This window comes from Erinaceus europaeus, chromosome 13, assembly GCF_950295315.1.
Source record: "Erinaceus europaeus chromosome 13, mEriEur2.1, whole genome shotgun sequence".
In the NCBI taxonomy this organism is placed as follows: Eukaryota; Metazoa; Chordata; class Mammalia; order Eulipotyphla; family Erinaceidae; genus Erinaceus; species Erinaceus europaeus.
The window spans coordinates 40,875,209-40,895,949 of NC_080174.1; the positions used below are offsets into that span (position 1 = coordinate 40,875,209).

General features: G+C 42.3%; 1 protein-coding gene across 2 annotated transcripts in view; it reads right to left on the bottom strand.

Moving 5' to 3' along the window:
* Positions 1 to 16,428, bottom strand: part of PAFAH2 (platelet activating factor acetylhydrolase 2) — a 49,790-nt gene extending 33,362 nt beyond the window's left edge. Inside the window, exons 1-7 of one of the 2 annotated variants that reach the window (XM_007522564.3) lie at positions 16,307 to 16,427; positions 9,489 to 9,626; positions 8,338 to 8,491; positions 7,428 to 7,524; positions 4,429 to 4,497; positions 2,745 to 2,886; positions 1,606 to 1,719 (exon numbers count right to left, since the gene is read on the bottom strand). In XM_007522564.3, coding sequence (XP_007522626.1) covers positions 1,606 to 1,719; positions 2,745 to 2,886; positions 4,429 to 4,497; positions 7,428 to 7,524; positions 8,338 to 8,491; positions 9,489 to 9,578 — 666 coding nt within the window. In that variant the 5' untranslated portion in view covers positions 9,579 to 9,626; positions 16,307 to 16,427. Of the gene's footprint in view, positions 1 to 1,605; positions 1,720 to 2,744; positions 2,887 to 4,428; positions 4,498 to 7,427; positions 7,525 to 8,337; positions 8,492 to 9,488; positions 9,627 to 16,306 lie in introns of both variants that reach the window. The other variant, XM_016187926.2, reaches the window with a different exon arrangement.
* Between the last annotated feature and the right edge of the window lie 4,313 nt (positions 16,429 to 20,741).

Genomic DNA, 20,741 nt, shown 5'->3' on the forward strand with positions numbered 1-20,741 from the left:
CCAGCCCCTACTCTTTCAGTTCAAAGATGAGGGAAAGACTGAATGGTTCAGAAAGACTGAATCAACTCTCTGTGAAACTGCAGACTCCATCAAAAGATCAAATATAAGAGTGATAGGTATATTTGAAGAGGAGGACAAGGCGAAAGGTCCAGAGTCCATTTTCAGAGCAATTTTAGCTGAGAACTTCCCTCACTTAGGAAACCATCAGAACGTTTTCATTCAAGAGGCAGAACGATCACCAAGATTTATAAATACAAAAAGACCAATGCCAAGGAACATTATTGTAAAACTATCAAAAGTCAACAAGAAAAAAATTTTACTGGCTGCTAGGGAAAGGAAAAAAGTTACATATAAAGGCAGAGCTATAAGACGTTCACCAGATTTCTGTTCACAAACTCTAGAGGCAAGGAGAGAGTGGAATGACATATTTAAAGTTCTAAAGGAGAGGGAATTACAGCCACGAATATTGCATCCTGCAAAATTATCCTTCAAATACGAGGGAGAAATAAAGGTTTTTTCAAATATTCAAGAACTAAAGGAATTTGCCACAATCAACTAAAGGCATTTGCAATAATCAAGAACTAGTGAACTGAGTCCCACAAGAATGGAGGAAGCAAAGGAATACAGGTTCTGAACACCAACTTGTAGATGCTACCATCATACCAACCTGACTCCCCCGGACAGATGACCTCACCAATGTACCTTGGAACCCCATCTCTCCAGCACCGTGCCCCCATAGATAGGAACTGGCTGGGAGTATGGATCAACCTGTCAATGCCCATGTCTGTCGGAGAAGCAGTTACAGAAACCAGACCTCCCACCTTCTGCACCCCATAATGACCCTGGGTACATTTTCCCAGAGGGATAAAGAATAGGAAAGCTTCCAGTGGAGGGGATGGGATATGAAACTCTGGTGGTGGTAAATGTGTGGAATTTCACCCCTCTTTTCTATGGTTTTGTTGATATTTTCTATTTTATAAATAAATTAAAAAATAATAATAATAAACAGAAGATAGGACCATAGAAAAATGGACAAAAATGTAGACAGAGAGTTTTAGAAATAATAGTTAACCCATTATCTGTGACCTTGGGAGAACCACTGCAGTTTTCAATGGAGGGAATGGGAACAGAGAACTCTGGTGGTGGGAACAATGTGGAATTAATTGTACCCCTGTGTTCTTGTAATTTTGTAAATCAGCATTAAATCACTAATAAATATATTTTTTTTTGATGTGAGCGCAAAAAAAGAGAAAAAAAAAAGAGTGTTACTTTTCATTATAAATCTGGAGCTGAATTGAGATGCAGGCTTGGGCTGCCAGCAACCAATTTTTTTTTTTTTTTCCTAATGAATAGAGTCTGCTGAGAATGGAGCCCATGTACAAAGTGAAACTGAGACAAGACTAAAGTGAGAATGCCAGAACTTTGATGACCATGTCTAAGATGGTGGATCTAGTTACACTGGCCTAAAGCCAGTCTGCCTTTGGCCTTCCTGGTTATTTGAGCCATTTAATTCTCTTTGGTTTAAATGAGTGAGTTTCTGTTACTTGTAACCAAGAAAGCTCTAAAGAATAGATGGGCTGCACACCACACCAATTATTGCCATACCTTAAAGGTCGTCAGATCCAAGCCACCAGGCAAGATATTGAGAACTGTCTGCCCAGCAGTGACCTCCTGAAGGGTCCTCAAAACCTGCAAACACTCGCTGACCCTTTGATGCACCTGCAACAGAGATAGGCCCTGCAGGGTCTGGAATACGGCACAAACAACAAGCCACCCAATGAGAATCTCACCCTCCCCTTCTCAGTGCCATGGAAGAATGCAGGGGTAGTTCGCCCACACACATCTCAGCAAACACTATGCACCCTGCACCCTGAGAAAAGTTCAGTTTCTTTGGCAGCAGCTCATATAAGCTTTGCCTAATGGCACAAAAGAGTCAACCCCACTATTCTGACTACTTACTTACCCCTGGGTTTGTCAGTCCCATCAAGTAAGAGGGTGGAGGCGGAAAGGGGCAGGAGGGGAATGAAATAAGTGTCCTTATTGTGGTTTTGATTGAGGGTGAAAGTATTGACACCTATCTTGGAGAAATATGGAAATGTACCCTTCTAGAGAAAAATAAAACGATTACTATCAAACCAGTGCTAAACTCTACTTCCCCATTCACAGCATTTATCTTTTTGATTTTTATCTACCTACATTTACTCATCTCCACTCCTCCTGTCAACTCTAGCATTTGAGGACAGCTCCCTTAGTGTTCCTGTCCTTCAATCTAACAACATTTCCAATGGAAAATTCCCATTTTGGCACTTCTTTTTAATCTAAGAATCTCTAGAAATTTTCATATTGCAGCCTGGGGCAGGGGTGATAAATTGGAGCAACAACCCCAAAACACTATTCTCTCAGATGCTGAGGTCAAACATAAGTAAATTCTGATTGTTGAGAACTGTGGTTTGAGCCTTAAGTAAGCCAGTTGTAGATGAGACCCACCGCAGAGATAGTGAAGGGAACTGCTGGTTTGAGCCTGGTTTCAGTGAGCTTGTCCTGCTTATAAAAGCCAATCAATCACCCACCCTCCCACCCTTAACAGACTTAAATTGGTTTTCAGTGACTTACAGTTGTAAAAGTTGTAATACTCAATTTGGGATTTCAGTAGAGAAGGATAATTAAAACTCTTAGTGAGTGAAGTATAGGAAGGACAGAACTAGCTCTCTCTCTCTCTCTCTCCCATAGTGGCAAAAGCCTACCTGATGATTCCGAACACAGAATTCTTTTTCTCCTTCTGCAACTTTACGGAAGGGAATCCATTCCTCCTGCGGTGGCTCATTAGTGGGGTGGTTCTCCTCTGGAGCTTGCTTGCAGAAATAGGTGGCTGCAGCTGACCCATCCCTGAAACACACAACCCATCAGTGAGAAACCAGGAGATACTTAGGAAAAGATTTAGTGGGGTGTGAGCAGTGGTGGACACAGCTGAGTTGTGTACAAGGACCTGAGTTCAAGCCTCCAGTCCCCACAAGTGGGGCAGCAGGGAGGGTGAACCGGGGGAAGGGGTTGTGTGGCTCGTGATCAGTGAAGCAGTGCTGCAGGTGTCTTTCTCCCTTACTCCCTCTCCATCCCTTTTCAGTTTCTCTCTATCCTATCTTCTTTCCTTCTTTTCACTTTTTTTTTTTTTTTTAATCAGAGCACCACTCAGTTGGAATCAGGAATCAGGAACTGCTCACATGCAAGGTCTATGCACTACTGCTGTAGTAGTATAACTTTAGTCCTTGTCTTTCCTTTGTTGCAGAATTATTTTAGGTTGGCATTTGAGTGACCTATCAAATAAAATAGGGGAAATGACCACCAGTGGGTTTGTTGTGTAGACACTGAATCCCAGTAATAAACTTGGCTGCAGTTAAAAAAAAACTATAGTAGTAGCAATAATAAAAGATTTAACCGCTCAGGGAGATAGCTTAGTGGTTTAGAGACTTTCATGCCAGAGGCTTGAAAGTACCAGGTGTAATTTCTGGCCAATCACCATAAGTCAGAGCTGAGATATTCTCTGGTGAAAAAAATTTATATATATATATATATATATATATATATATATATATATATATATTTACAGAAAGAGAAAAACATCAGAGTAGTAGTCTGATACAGCACATGCTACTCAACACAGTGCTTCCCATGTGTGAAAGTCCTTGGTTGCCAGAAGATACTCATGATCATATTTTCTCCCTTTACCAAATTCTCCTTTATAGCCAATAAAATTTGGATCTCTCTAGGGTCAGGTGGTGGCACACCTGGTTGAGCAAATATGTTACAATGTGCAAGGACCTGGGCTCAAGCCCCCAGTCCCCCCTAAAGGGGAAAATTTTGTGAATGGTAAAGCAGTGTTGCAGGTTTCCATCTCTCTCTCTCTCTCTCTCTCTCTCCCTTCCCTCTCAATTTCTGGCTGTCTCTACACAATAAAGATAATTAAAAATTTAGAGAAAGAAAAAGATGACAAAAATTTGGATCTTTCTCTTTAAAAAAGAATTTATTTATTAATGAGAATGATAGGACATCACTCTGGTATATGTGCTGCTGGGAATTAAATTTGGGACCTCATGATTGAGAATCCAATGCTTTTATCTACTGCACCACCTCCGGACCACAAACGTTTGTATCTTTCTTTGGCTAGTATGGAAGAAGATCTGGGCGCATACATAAAATAGTGGGGGGGGGGGAACCATTGATTTGGGAGACTGAGGCTGGAATCCCAACTCAACTATGTCATGTCAACACATTTTAAAAAATATCTTGGACCTTGGTCTCCTCATGTTTAAGATATATATAACACTTGCATGACTGTTGTGAGGACTAGAATTAGTGCATTGATCGATTAGCCTGAGTTCTAGCCCACTAGCACCCAATCCTTGACAGTTCAATATGATGGCTTCCCCTCACCTGTGCTCTAGTACAGCAACCACAAAGCCTCGGGAGGCCAGCTCCATGCAGAAGGCTGAATACAACGTCCTGCAGTTTCAGGAAACAACAGAGGAAAAATCAAGAGAATGGCCCAGACTTCCCACTTCCAACCAGGCTCTGCCAGTGACCATCCCAGAAGACTGACTGCTGGAAGTTTCATGAATAGTAGCTCTTCTGAAGGTGCTTTCTCCAGTTAGCACAGCCTGTCTCTCACCGAGCCTCCAGAACTACCTCCTCCAGGAAGCACTAGCAAATCTACTCATGAGGCTTTCCAACTTCATAAAAACACTAACTCATCTCCTTTTCCCAAATACAGTTTGGCTCATTCAACAACTGCATTTTTAGTCTGTTATACTGCATGTTCCCCAAGTTTGTTGTTGGTAAGTTCCTTGAGGACAGGAACTCCAGCTATTTCTTTACTATGTAAATGTGAGTATGTGATTTAGCATGTGCTTTCTTTTTTGTCCTCTCACTTTCCAGAAAGGAAAAAAAAAAAAAGCTCTAAAAACTAAAACTTTCCTTTCTGCTTAGTAACAAGATCTGATTTCCAGCTAAAGACACTGTCGTATTATCAAAATATGATATAGCCTAGTCTGTGAAATTACATTCTATCCCAGAATGGAAATACAGCACTACCCACATATGTAATTTAAATTTTTCTAGTAGAAATATTTTAAAAAGTAAAAGGAGGTGGAATTAATTTTAATAATGTATCTGATTTAACATACTCTAAAACTATCATTTCAACACATACACAATACAAATTTTAAGTAAAAAAAATGTATTATCTTTACAATAAGAGGCCATAGACTTATAATTTAATGGAGGAGGGGAATGAGTAGTGGCACATCCAACAGAACATAGATATCATAATGTGCAAAGACCTAGGTTCAAGTCCCCGGACTTAACCTGCAGGAGGAAAGCTCCTCTATCTCTCACTCCCCTCTTAAATTCTCTTAGTCCCTATCCAATCAATCAATCAACCAATCAATAAGTAGAATATTAAAAAGAGTGTCTTTCATAATTTATTTTTTAAAATTAATAGAAGAATTTGAGGGCCTAAGTTAACCACAGATGCAACAAGAGGAAACCAGGTCTCCTCCTCTCTCTGCCTTTTCTCTTAGATTTTTGCTCTAATTAATGAATGATGGCTATAACTGGCTCGCTCAGGTATATTGGGGTGTGAGTAGAATAATTAATCTATTATAACTATGTGTATACTGAGGAGTACAGATTGCCTTATGAAAGCACATTACTGGAAAATGTAGCCTAATATAAAAAAAGGAATCAAGATGAGTGTCCCTAAGAGAGTGACATCCAAACCAAGATCTTGAAAGTAATTTGGCATTAGCCAGGCATAAGAGGGTATGGGAGAAGAGGAAAGAGAAACAGAATAGCAGATACGATAAACGGAACAGACTCAAAAGCATACTACCAATAAGAACTCTGAGACAGAACATAGCATAGTGCCTGTATAGAAGTGAAAAGTCAGTTTGCTAGAGAGTGTGGAGTCAGTTTGCTAGGGAGTGAGGCACGCAGCAAGAAAAGAGGCTGGAAATTTGTCTTTGACCTGAATCCAGATAAGATCATGAAAAGAGGTGAATTAATCCAGATAAGATCATGAAAAGAGGTGAATTAAGTTCAAAAGGTTACAATAAATATTTAAGTAGGAAAGTGACATTTATTCATCCTTTCATTCATTATTGAGCTCTTCCATATGACAGGTATTATTCTAGGAACTGGAATGACAAATCATGTTTTGCTTTAAAATAGATTTCCCTGATTACATTGCAAACAGTGGTTTAAAGAGTGGTGAGGCCTTTAAAATGTTTGATATGCTGGGACATTAACTAGACTTACCTGTGATAAATGAACATAAATAAAGAATATATAAATAAGTAGGAATATATATTCCATAGTTATTAAGCTATATCACCAAGTTATAAAAATCAAAATTCGGGGGCCCGCGGTAGTGCAACGGGTTAAGCACATACGGCTTGAAGAGCAAGGACCGGCCGGTTCAAGCCTCTGGCTCCCCACCTGCAGGGGAGTTGCTTCACAAGCGGTGAAGCAGATCTGCAGATGTCTATCTTTCTCTCCCCATCTCTGTCTTCCCCTCCTCTCTCGATTTCTCTCTGTCCTATCCAACAACAATGACAACAACAATAATAACAACAACAACAATAAACAGCAAGGGCAACAAAAGGGAAAAAAATGGCCTCCAGGAGCAGTGGATTCATAGTGTAGACACTGAGCCCCAGCAATAACCCTGGAGGCAAAAGAAAAAGAAATCAAAATTCATAGGAGGAGTTCTGAAGGGATACTGAGTTGTAAAACATAGTCCAATACTCCTCAAAGTCTTGTAGGAGCTCTGTGTTTCACCGTCCCGTGTACCTCCATGTAGAGAAATAGAAAGAAGTGCAAAAGCATGTACACCTACCAGGTGCCGAGCTCTCACAAACCTCCCTGTGGGAGCAGTACCTCCATTTGACAGGTAGTGGCAGGTTCTAGAATTGTCTTGAGCTCACTCAGGGTATAGGTGGTGTGACTGGATTTATCTACAGGTCAGGCTGGGAGCTCCACAAGCAAGAGAAAAATCTCTCTTATCCACTATCATATCAGTGCCACAGGAAGGCTTGTCCTTCCATGTCAGCTGAATAAATGACTCTCTGACTGTAAAGTCCCAACTTCTTCTAGAATTTTTGGGCTGTCATATAAAAATCTAAAAGGGTTTATGTATCTAAATACTAGAACATGAAGAAACAAAGGATGTGGAACTCACTGAATAACCCCATAAGGTAACAGGTCCTAGAAAAGGCTTTTGAGAGAAAGTGGTTCAATACTGTGGAATAAGGCAGATGGCAGATAAGACAGCTGGCAGGTGGAAGTGTGTATCTCTGCCCTTTGAGATGAAGTTCAGACTCAACAGCTATCACCAGGCAAGGAGTATGATAAGGTCTGGGGAGAAGAGTTCTTACCTGAAGGCTCCCAAGCCATGGGAGAAGACGATCAAAGGGTATCCAGAGTCCTTTGTCTTAAAGAGGCCATTCCAGCTAACAGGCAGGCGACAAGATCCTGGCAGAGACATGGCTTTAGAATCTCTGGCTGTTCCAAAACTGTAATCCCAAGGGCAGCCTGGGCACAGGCCTGCATGGGGATACGTGTTTCTTCCCTTTGGAGATCACCTTTGTCCCTGAATAGCCTACAGAAATCCATCACCTATTCAAGAACACACTAGAAAATGGGAAGATAAATGGGAAGTACAGAACAACTATGGGCAAGTTCCTCAGATGCCAATGTGATGGGCAGAGTAGTTAATGGTGGGATCTTTGCGGGAAATGGATGATTCAACGTGACCCTACCCAAAAAGGAAGGTGTTTGGGAAGTTGGGGAGAGACTGTAGACAATTGTAGGTTCCACAGTAGTTCGAATGTTTCATTGATCCACACACTATCTGGCACAGAGTGGAAATTAATACATGCTCAATAAATACATATGTCACCATTTGTGAAGTACTGGGTTATTAGAAAAGTCATGCCATATTTTTTTCTATGCAAAAAAAGCATCATGACTTTCCCAGCAACCCAATACATTCTATAGGCCAAGCATCACCGGAGAGATTATATCCTGTAAAGGTAGGTATTCAGACTGGCGGCTAAGGGTACTTGCCTCTAATCCCTGAAGCTAGAAAGGGGTAAACCTGGATCGGAATCTGGGACAGTCTAACCATACCCAGAATTCTTACGTACACAGTTCTCTCCCAATGTTCCACACCGGCTAATAGATATCACACTACAAAAGGGATGGACGATTCAAGCTCTGCCTAGAGATCTCTGAGGAACATAAGCAAGAAGCTGGGAAAGCAACTGGGATCAGGCCATCCCTTACCCATAGCCAGACTGAACAGCAAACCCCCCCAGCGCTTATTAAACTTCAGATAATCCGCCAAGCCAGTACAGTACTCATTGCGGGGAATCCACAAGGGCTGCTCCAAAGTCGCCTCTGCCTCTTGGCAAGGATAGAAGAGCCGAAAGAAGCTCCCCTGTTAGGAAAAAAAGAGAGCGGGTGCTCAGAGCAAGAAGCCCAGGACTGCTAGATTCCTCAACAGACACATTCAGCAGCTGTCTGGGGCACCGCGCAGCAGGCTCCACAACAGGAAAACTTCAGTTTCAATTCGTATTACTTGAATTTTGCATTCAGAAAATCCAGAAAGAAACAGTTTTGTTTTTAACAACCTTGTGTTATTTCAAATAGCCTACTGTATTTTGAATCATATCTGGGAGGCACCAAAACATGTTAGTGCTTGGGACATGGAAAGACTAGCCCTTGTGCTGAATGGGGCGACATCTGTCACCCAGGCCATCCCTACAGGACTGCCCTTGGGAAACAGCAACGCACTCATTTACAGAAGAGTAGGGGAGAGGCTACCAAGAAGTATACACTTCTCACAAGGGAGAAGAGGAGTAAAGGGCCAGCGGAGGAAGGCAGGGATGGGTACACAGTCCAGAAGCAAAGTAGGAGGGGCTTAAAAGGAGACTGTCGGGCTGGGGAGATAACACAGATGTTACAACATGCCTGGAGGCAGCAGCACCCTGAGCACTGGTCTGGTAAAAAAACAAACAAACAAACAAAACAAAACAAAACAAAATGATAAAAAACAAAAAGAGGGCATCTTTCTCTAAGTCAGGAATTACCAGCCAGTGGCATAAGGACCACTATATTTGCTCTCAAATCAAGTTAGAGAACCTGAGAGCTGCCTTTGAGGCTAGAGACCAACCCCCATCTGCCCTGTCCACTACCACCACCCTTTTATCCTAACTGGAAAAAGCACCCATCATCTCTGTCAAGTGAGATGTTTCTAACTGAAACAAGGAAGAAAACAATCACGGGATTCAAGCCTCAAAGGCTCTAAAACTGAATCCAGACCAGTGCTAAGTCTCCTCCACCCAGAAGTGTACCCTGAGAGCCTCTATCAGAAAGTCACAGTGCAGAAAGGCACAGCAGTGGAGATGAGCAGGAACAGAGCTGGAGCCACTCACCTGGAGACTTGGGCCCTCCATTACATCCCCACAGCCTACGAGGTGGGGTCCTGTGACAGGCGGAAAGCCCACAGACTGGCTGACTCCCATGTCATCACCAGTTGAATCGAATGACTTGGCAGTTGCTGAACTTGTTGGCTGAAGGATGGAACATAGGCTTCCTCTTAGCTTCCTGTTGCTTACACATGTGATCAACCACCTCTTATCATCCTGTTCTCCCTCATCCTGTGACTCATTCAACCCTCCAAGTCATATGCTTTGGTATACAGAGGTTGCTATAGTTTGGGGATAGTTTGCATTTGTCTGTGTGGCACTGTGGCTGTGCCCATGTGCAGCACCACTGCTTCCAGACCAGTCTTTTCACTCTACTTATTTCAGACAGGGGTGGGGGGAGACACCTCAGTTCCATTCTTCCATCCAAGGAGCTTCCCCCTAGTGCCAAATTCAGGGACCGCACATGGGAAGGCACATGCCCTACTGGATGAGTGACAGCAGAGTGAAATGATGGCTGTCAGGACAAAGCACAACCTTAAAACATACTGAAGCATTTGAAAATGCACAAATAAACTTCCTTTTTTCACTGACACATAAAAGAGAGAAGACAGAACATCTACACTCCTCAAGATCCACTAGTGTTTATTCAGCATTTACTAAGTGCCCAGTCTAGCAGCAGCTACTACAGAGCTATAACACAAACCTTGTCCTCATGAGGCTAAGAATAACTGCCAAGATCTGTTCTTTCCACTGTGTCAGCACTGAATTAAGATCCTCACATACATCATTTCAGTCTATCAATGTCTGAGGAAGGTGCTATCAAGATCTTGTTTTACAGATGATGAAACTGAAGTAGAGAGGGGTTAAATATTTTTCCCAAATCAGTACTGCTTATAGGTGGAATACCCAGATCTGTCTAATGCAGCCCTGTGCTCTGAACTCTGCTGGTCCTCTTCACAGGGTGGGAGGGGGCCTGATTCTATTTACAGTTGTTGGCCTCAACACCTGACTATAAAGGTGGCATCTGTGTTGGGCACTGAAGTATGAAGAAAATTTAGAGGTGAAGAGAAGAAAAACATTTCTAGATAAGGGGTCATGCAACAGCAAAAAGGGGTAGCAATAGGAAAGCATATGACATGGGCAACAGATCAATTAAGAGCCTTCAACATGGCAAGTGGACATGCTTCTGCTTAGCTAACATACTTGGAACTCTCTGATTCTTCTCTCTCTAAAATGAAAAAGGAAAAATATTGTGCTGGGAGGCTGCTTAACAGTGGTATTGCACATGTATGAGGTCCTGGGTTCATCTCAGGTCAGTGCTGTGAAGAGAATAAAAAGAACCTCTGGATTAAACTATCTGAAACCTGACTCATTCCTAGCCTTTCTGGTTACACTAGTCAATGATTAACCCCTCCTTTCTGTAAATTAACGAGTTCAGATTTCTATTGCTTTAATTAAAACATTCAATCTGAATCACTGAGTTCTAGGCCCACAGTTGTATGTATGTTATTTCTTCTTCTTTTTTTACCAGAGCACTGCAGAGCTCTGGTTTATGGTGATGCCAACGACTGATACCTTTTTTTTTTAATAGTTATTTTATTTATTTATTCCCTATTGTTACCCTTGTTTTATTGTTATAGTTATTATTGTCATCATTGTTGGATAGGACAGAGAGAAATAGAGAGAGGAGGGGGAAGACAGAGAGGGGGAGAGAAAGACAGACACCTGCAGACCTGCTTCACCACTTGTGAAGCAACTCCCCTGCAGGTGGGGAGCCAGGGCTCAAACCAGGATCCTTACACCAGTCCTTGCGCTTTGCACCACCTGCGCTTAACCTGCTGTGCTACATACAGCATGACTCCTGGACTGATACCTTTAAAAAAAAAAGTTTTTGCCACTAGGTCATCGCTGGAACTCTGTATTACAGGCAGAATTCTCCCACTCCTAGTGGAATCGTTTTCTTTCTTATTTATTTATTTATTTATTTATTTATTTGGATGAGAGATAAAGACACCACAGCACTGCTCCCCCCTTGTGAAGTTTCTCCATGTAGTTGCTCCCAGAGGCTCACACCTGGGTCTTTTGCATGTCCTTTACCAGGTAACCTATCTCCTGTGAATCTGAATCTACATTTTTAATCATTAACATTCTGATCTACTTAAGATGTTCTGGGATGGATCAAAGACTTCAAGTCAAAGTATGTCTGGGAACGATGAGAGCTTAGAGGTAATTTCCTTCAACCATCCCCATAATCTTCTCCCAATTCATACTTCAGCACAAAGACCCCAGAGCTTTATGGATGAAGAAATCAAGGTCCTCAGAGGTTAAATGAGCTGTTCAGGTTCACCAGCAGAACCACTACTGCACACAGACCTACCAACAGTCAACTACTGGTCCAATATAAAACTATAATCAGTCATATTCCTATCACTACTCTAATTTAATTTAATTTTTTTAATATTTTTTTAATTTTATTTATTCACTTATTGGATTGAGACAGCCAGAAATAGAGAGGGAAGGGGGAGCTAGAGAGGGAGAGAGACACCTACAACCCTGCTTCACCACCTGCAAAGCTTCCCCCTTGCAGGTGGGGACTGAGGGCTCGAACCTGGGTCCTTGCACATCGTAACATGTGAACTCAAGCAGGTGTACTACCACCTGGCCCCTATTCTATTTAATTTTAGAAGATAATTTTCTTTCTACTACAGACATCTGCATTTTGTTTCTGTGAACTACTACTAAATCACAAAAAGAAGGAGGAGGAGGTGAAAGAGAAGGAGAAGGAGGGGGAGGAGAAGGAAAAGGAGAAGGAGAAGGAGGAGAAGGAGGAGAAGGAGAAGGAGAAGGAGAAGGAGAAGGAGAAGAAGAAGAAGAAGAAGAAGAAGAAGAAGAAGAAGAAGAAGAAGAAGAAGAAGAAGAATGTTGTGACCAGACCTAGAGGATAGTACTCTAGACTGAAGACCTAGAATCAAATCTGGGAAGGAAGTTATTACATATTAAGTCTGAGAGTTCAAAGTTTTGAGTCTTTTACTGTTAGCTTTCTTATCTTGTCCATGGTTTTTGTATTTTTTTATTATCTTTATTTATTGGATAGAGACAGCCAGAAATCAAGAGGGTAGGGGGAGATGGATATATATATATATAGATAGATAGATAGAGAGAGAGAGAGAGACCTGCAGACCTGCTTCACCACTTGTGAAGCTTTCCCCCTGCAGGTAGGGCTACGGTCTGGAACCTGGATCCTTGTGCAAATATGTGCGTTCAACCAGGTGCACCATACCCAGCCCCCAAGTATCTATCTTTCTAACCTAAATCCCCACCTGTACAAAAATGCACTTATCTATTTATTTTTAGTATTTATTCCTAAAACGAGAAAGAAGAAAAGAGAGAGAGAGGTGGAGAGAGAGAGAACCAGAGTATCACTGAGAGAGAACCAGGGTATCACTGGCACATACAATACTGGGAATCAAATTCAGGACCTCATGCTTACAAGTCCAACACTTCACTCACTGTGCCACTCCCAAGGCCACTGTACAAGATGCATTTAAAGCATTTAATATAGTATCTGGCTCTTAGGAAACACTGATATGAAAAGTAGAAACAATTTGACAACTGAGTGGATCTGGGGACTCAAGGAGAGTAAAAAGTCAAAGGTTAGTCTGGTTTCAGGACTACATAGCTAGAATAATAGTTGTCTCTCATAGGAAAAGATTTTGGCCCGGCTCCCCACCTACAGGGGAGTCGCTTCACAGGCGGTGAAGCAGGTCTGCAGGTGTCTATCTTTCTCTCCCCCTCTCTGTCTTCCCCTCCTCTCTCAATTTCTCTCTGTCCTATCCAACAATGACGACATCAATAACAACAATAATATCTATAACAACAATAAAAAAAACAAGGGCAACAAAAGGGAAGATAAATATAATATTTTTTTAAAAGATTTTGGTCTTAATCTACATAAAAAATAGTGCTTGGGATAAAAATTAGGAAGAGTAGATTTGAAAACAGTTAAACAGAAAGACAACTAAACTCTGAAACTGTTAGAAAGTTTCTGGGAAGGTCATCAACTAAATTCAGCTTAAAAATTACACACACAGTGTAAGATGAAGAGATGGACAAAATTCAAACTGATGGGTGGAGGGTAGATAGCATAATGGTTATGCAAATAGACTCTCATGCCTGAGGCTCCAAAGTCCCATGTTCAATCCCCCAAATCACTATAAGCCATAGCTGCCCCACACCACTATAAGCCATAGGTGAATAGTGAGTGCTCTGGTTAAATAAATAAATTAATCAATTAAATTAAATAAATATATATATATGTAACTCAAATTGATGTCCAAATTTTGCCTAAAGTAGGTAGCCAGATAAATTTTAGGGACCTCATTCCAGAGGTCAGGTTTTACAAGTTTTTCAGGATTTTTTTTGTTTTGTTTTGTTTGCCTCCAGGGTTATCACTGGGGCTTGGTGCTGGCAGTACGAACCCACTGCTCCTGATAGGCATTTTCTCCATATACTGGATAGGACAGAGAGAAATTCAGAGAGGGATGGGAGATACAGACGGAGAGAGAAAGACAAACATTTTGCAGTCCTACTTCACTGCTCGTGAGGCATCCGTCCCCAGCCCCCCACAGGTGGGGAGCGAGGGTCCTTGTGCTTCATACTATGTGCACTTAACCATGTGCACCACCCCACCGCCCCCTCCAGGAATTTCTGACCAGCAAGATTAAAGAACCTCTAGTCCTGATGGAACATAGGACTTTATTCAGATATGTACGCAATACACATATACAGAGATTAATACTGTTGGGGCTCAGTGCCTACACAACAAATACACTGCTTCTGACAGATTTTTTTTTGTTTGTTTACATAGAGAGACAAAAATTGCAAGAAAAGGAAGAGATGGAGTGGAGACAAAGAGAGACAGCTGCAGGACTGCTTCACAGCTCCTGAAGCTTCCCCCTGCAGGTGGGGACTGGGGCTTGAACAGGATCCTTGCACACCGTAATGTGGGCACTCTACTGGGTGTGCCACCTAAAATTCTAAGTCTGGTAATTTAGTCATTTGATAGAAATTACAGCAGTCACTCGTGAAGTTGTTGATGACAATTAAATAAAACACATATATATTCTATGACATAGAAAAGGCACTATAACCGTAGACCTTAATTTTAAGTATAATTATTATTAAACTAACTACTGGACCTAAGACTAAGTTCCTTATGTAAAATGGGGTCACTCCAAATGTGAGATATAAGAAAATGGCTATTGCCTAAGGCCTAGTACATTTCAAGTGCTAATAAAATATTAGGGGATGGGTGGGGGGTAGATAATGGTTATGCAAAGAGACTCTCATGCCCAAGGCTCAGGTTCGATCCCCACCCCCACTCCCACCCTCACTCCCCTTACACTACCCTGCACCACCATAAGCCAGAGCTGATCAGTGCTCTGGTTAAAAAAAAAATGTTAGAGGCTAATTAAAGCCTCTCTTTTTATCATATTCATTCAGTCTTTTTTAGTTTTCCTGGATTAAACGTATTTGCAAAACGGATTCTTTTCTTTCAACCTTTTCAGACCTGAGACACCCCTATCCGAAGGCGAGTTTCCTAAACTGGCCAAGCGGAGACCAGAGGCGAGGCCAGGCTTCCAGTGCAGCTGTCCATCTCCTGCTGGGGCCGGCTTCTGGGGGGCAGGGACTGCCCTTCTGCCAGCTGTACGAACTCTTCAAAACCGGCTACTTCAGGACAGATCCAAGACAAGCACTTCTCTGGGACTTCCTTTCTGACAACGCTCTCTGGAGGCTAGAAGTTCACTAGTGTAAACTTAACTCTCTGGGGGAAGTGAGGAAATATCCTACTCTTAGCGAACAGAGACCCAAAACTCAGAAGGCTGGCTTGAGCAACCGGCGGTAAAGTTAGAATGGAGCAAAGATAAAAGCTTGTCCGAACTTAATAATTTTATTTTTAAAATACCTCTTGCTTGTGAAGGCTTTACAGCTTAGAACGCACTTTCACACAGGCGTTAGTTTACATGGGCTCCGCAACAGTCATAGCATAAAACTGATAAGAGCAATTGCCATTCATTTTATGAAGAGTGTATCTTGGGGCCGGGCGGTGGCGCACCGGGTTGAGCGCACACGTCACAGGGCGCAAGGACCTGGGTTCAAGCCCCCGGTCCCACCTGCAGGGGGAAAGCTTTGCGAGTGGAGAAGGAGGGCAGCAGGTTTCTCTCTGGCTTTCTCCCTTTCTCTCTCCCCCCTCTCTTTCGATTTCTGTCTGTCTCTATCCAATAAATAAATAAATACAGATAACAAAAAAGTTTCTTTTAAAAAAAAGTGTATCTCAAAGAGGCTGTCTGTCACAGAGTGAGTGACTAGAGTTAAGACTCAAAGAGTTTGCGGACTGAGCAGAAGGAAAGGCGACCCTAGATCCACCAGCAAGAAAAACCGGAGAACGCGGTAAGAAAGAATCGCATAGAAGGTGAGGGATACAACGCCTGCAGCGCAGACAGTTGGTGCTGTGGGCTCGGGGTGGGGCTCTAGGGCTCAGGGAGCTGTGGGCTCAAAATTAGATTGTGGTGTTTGAATCCCAAGACAAGAGCACAGGTTGGGATTCCGGGGGTGCCAGGAATGAAGGACGAAATAGCAGTGCGAGGGTTAAGGGTGTGAGCAGATACTAGAGCTTTCTGAACAAGAAACAGGAAAAAAAAAATGTTAAAGATTAATGTGGAGTTCCTAGGACTGAGACGAGGAGGCCCCAAGCCAGGCTGGAAGAGGAGAAATAAAGGTCTGCAGACATCTCTATTCAGAAGAGGAGTTTTCTCCACACTTACCTAGTGAAGTTGACCCTTCAGAAGCAACAGTGGCGTTCAACTAAACGAAATGACTCCCTGCCCGGGCCCCGTAGCCGCTTGGTCGTTGTAGTTTCCAAAATTCAACATTGGCGCTAGAAAGCACGTTCTGCTCCGTTATTCAGAACCACAAATCCCGAGGTGCACCGCGCGAGAACGTTCATTACCACCCCAGCACTAAAATTTCCCAGACTACAATTCCCAGAGTTCCACGCTACTCCTCCTCATTTAACTGCCCTACTGCGGGATGCGGTGCTACTCCTCCCCCTGGAGGCTCGTGAAATGACAGCCACTGACTGTCTTGGAGCCGAGGGTTAAACCACCCACCTCCTCTTCGTTCCTCAAAAGGTTCTCAGGAGAGCCCAGATGACAACCACCCCAGAGACATAACTTAAATCTGTTAGAGCACCAGTCTTGCCTGCCTGAAACCCTAGAGACTGCAGGTTCAATCCCCTGCAGTCCCTTATACAATAGCTGAGAGTGTTGTTCTACTCTGTCTCATTAAAAAAGAAAAAGTTGGGGGGTCCGCCGGTGGCGCAGTTAAGCACGTGGCGCGAAGCGCGAGGACGGGAGCAAAGATCCGGCTCCCCACCTGCAGGGGAGTCACTTCACAGGCGGTGAAGCAGGTCTGCAGGTGCCTGTCTTTCTCTCCCCCTCGCCCCCTCCACTCTTGATTTCTCTCTACCCTACCCAACAGAAACGACAACATTAATAATAACTACAACAACAATAAAAAACGGGCAACAAAAGGGAAAATAAATAATTTTAAAGGCGGGGGTCGGGCGGTTGCGCAGCGGGTTAAGGTCACGTGGCGCAAAGCGCAAGGACAGGCATAAGGATCCTGGTTCGAGCCGGCTCCCCACCTGCAGAGGTCGCTCCACAGGCGGTGAAGCAGGTCTGCAGGTGTCTTTCTCTCCCCCTCTTTGTCTTCCCCTCCTCTCTCCATTTCTCTCTGTCTTATCCAACAACAACGACATCAGTAACAACAACAATAATAACCACAACAACAATAAAACAAAGGCAACAAAAGGGAAAAAATAGCCTCCAGGAGCCGTGGATGTGTGGTGCAGGCACCGAGCCCCAGCAATAACCCTGGAGGCAAAACAACAACAACAAAAAAAACCGAACAGTGGAAATAACCTCATTCTAAGTGAATGAAAGAGTCAAAGTTTGAAGCCCACGTGATGCGAAGCGCAGGGACCAGCATAAGGATCCTGGTTCGAGCCCCCGCTCCCCATCTGCAGGGGGGGGTCACTTCACAGGTGGTGAAGAAGGTCTGCAGGTGTCTATCTTTCTCTCCGCCTCTCTGTCTTCCCCTCCTCTTGCCATTTCTCACTGTCCTATCTAAGAACGACAACATCAATAACAACAATAACTACAACAATAAAAACAACAAGGGCTACAAAAGGGAAAATAAATAAAAAAAATTTTTCTTTTTTTTTTTTTAATAGAGACAAATAGACTTTCTTTTTTTTTTTTTTACATGCATAACATTCCCCAGATTCTCATTTAGCAATACAACCCCCACTATTTCATTCATCATTTTTCATGGACCTGTATTCTCCCCACCCACCCACCCCAGAGTCTTTTACTTTGGTGTAATACTCCAATTCCATTTCAGGTTCGACTTGTGTTTTCTTTTCTAATCTTGTTTTTCAACTTCGGCCTGAGAGTGAGATCATCCCATATTCATCCTTCTGTTTCTGACTTATTTCACTCAACATGATTTTTTCAAGGTCCATCCAAGATCGGCTGAAAACGGTGAAGTCACCATTTTTTACAGCTGAGTAGTATTCCATTGTGTATATATACCACAATTTGCTCAGCCACTCATCTGTTGTTGGACACCTGGGTTGCTTCCAGGTTTTGGCTATTACAAATTGTGCTGCCAAGAACATATGTGTACACAGATCTTTTTGGATGGATGTGTTGGGTTCCTTAAAATAAAAAATTTTTTTAAAAGAGTCAAAGTTTGATTTATAACTAATCCAGCTTGGCATCCTCAGTGTGAGTGGGACCAATCTTTCAAATTAAGAACACATTTCCCACCAACTTGCACTTGTTGACATCTATTTTTCATTGTCCTCCAGAAATTCACTGATCCAGAAGGAGGAACCTGAGAGATCTTTCAACCCCTCATTCCCTGTCCCCAGTCCTTAACCATTTCATCTGCCCTCACCTTGTTGTCTGTCTCTTTTTCTTCTGGTTCTTAGGGACACATTGGTGAACTGTGGACTAGATTTCACAAACTAGTAGAAGATTCTGACAAGTGAGTAAGTGTACATGGGGATATGTGTTCTGACATAGGAGTCTTGAAAAGAGGCACCTACCCAGGTTTGGGGGTGGGGGAAGGAGTGGCTTTTTAGAAGAAACAGTGTTAATTTTGAAAGCTGTGGAGTTGTATTTTTCAGAGTACAGGGAATATGAAGAAGGTTTAACACTCTGGCTAAAGCACCGAGATTTGGCAATGGAGAGAGGTGACTGGTCAAGTTGCCAAGCCCTCATCCTCAATAACCCTGTAAGCAGGTGGGAGTGAGTGGGGGTAGGTGGGTAGGGAGTGCAGGTAGTGGAAGTACAATATAACAGACTCATGCACAAGGCATGAGATGTCTCAGGTTTAATAGCCAGCACCACCATAAGCCAGAACTGAGCACTCGGGTTAAAAATATCAAAAATTAATCAAACAACACCTATAAACTTCTATAAGAAATTTGGTCATTCAGGCAACTTATAAATTTTCATTGTATCCTACCTATGGGTGAAGGGCTTAAATGTTTTTTAATTATTTATTTTTTAGAGTGACAGAAACAGAAAGGAAAGGGGGATAAAGAAGGAGAGAGAAACAGACTGACTACATTGGAACACTTTCCCATCTAAACCTCAAGGGCATCTTTGATGACACAAAGCCAATAGCAAGGAACACTAAATCAAAAACAAGATCAATGGGACTATATCAAATTGAAAAGCTTTTTTTTTTTTTTTTTTGCACAGCAAAAGAAATCATCAAACAATGAGACCCCTCACAGAATGGGAAATCTTCACATGCCATACATCAGACAAGAGACTAATAACCAAAATATATAAGGAGCTCATCAAACTTAGCAACAATAAAGCAAATGACCCAGTCCAAAAGTGGGCAGAGGATATGAACAGAATATTCACTACAGAAGAGATCCAAAAGGCCAAGAAACATAAAAAATTGTTCCAGGTCACCGATTGTCAGAGAAATGTAAATAAAAGCAACAATGAGATACCACCTCACCCCTATGAGGATTTCATACATAAAAAAATGACAGCGCCAACAAATTTTAGAGAGGTTGTGGGGATAAAGGAACTCTCCTACACTGCTGGTGGGAATGTCAATTGCTCCAACCCCTATGGAGAGCAGTGTGGAGAACCCACACAAGAGTAGAATGGACCTTCCATATGAACCACTAATACCTCTCCTAGGGATATATCCTAAGGAATCAAACATACCCAACCAAAAAGATATGTGTACACCTATGTTTATAGCAGCACAATTCATAACAGCCAAGACTTAGAAGCAACACAGGTGCCCAACAACAGATGAGGGGCTGAGAAAGTTGTGGTATATAGACACCATATACTCAGCTATTAAAAATAACAAAACCACCTTCTCCAACCCATGGATGGAGCTAGAAGGAATTATGTTAAGTGAGATAAGTCAGAGAGACAAAGAGGAGTATGGGATGATTCTACTCATAGACAGAAGTTGAGAAAGAAGAACATAAAGGGAAATGCAAAGCAGAATTTGACTAATTTTGGAGTACTGCACCAAAATAAAAAACTCTGGGTGGAGGGTGAGGGTAGATTTTCAGTTCTACTATAGGGGGGTGGAGGTAGGGACTCAGACCTTTGGTGGTGGGAATGGCGTTAATATACACTCCTATTAGCCTATAGTCTCTGTTACATTATAACCACTATTTAATCAATATATGAAGGAAAAAAAAAAGATTGACTGTCTCAAAACTTTTTGCTGCATAGACCCCAGTTCTGAGTATATATTCCTTTAATATAAGCACTTAAGGTTTCAAATTGGTACATGATTGAATTTTAACAGTGGGATTAAATTATTAATACATTTCTAATAATGACTTTCTCTTTGAAATATCAAATCACCTATAACCTTAGAACAGAGAGACTAGAAGCAACTGGCTGTGTCACTTTATTAGCTATGGCTGTATGTAAATAGCATGAAATGACATAAATCATGGTGAGGCCTTGTATGATACAGAAAATCCCTAGCAATGAGATTTTCAAAGTCAACCAAATTTCCAAATAACTTGTTATAACAATAACCATCTATTGCCTTCTTAAACCCTAAAACAGTAGGAGCCCTCCCCATTCTTCATAAGACCCATATTTCTCCTAGTCCTGGAACCTCAGCAGTGGGGCT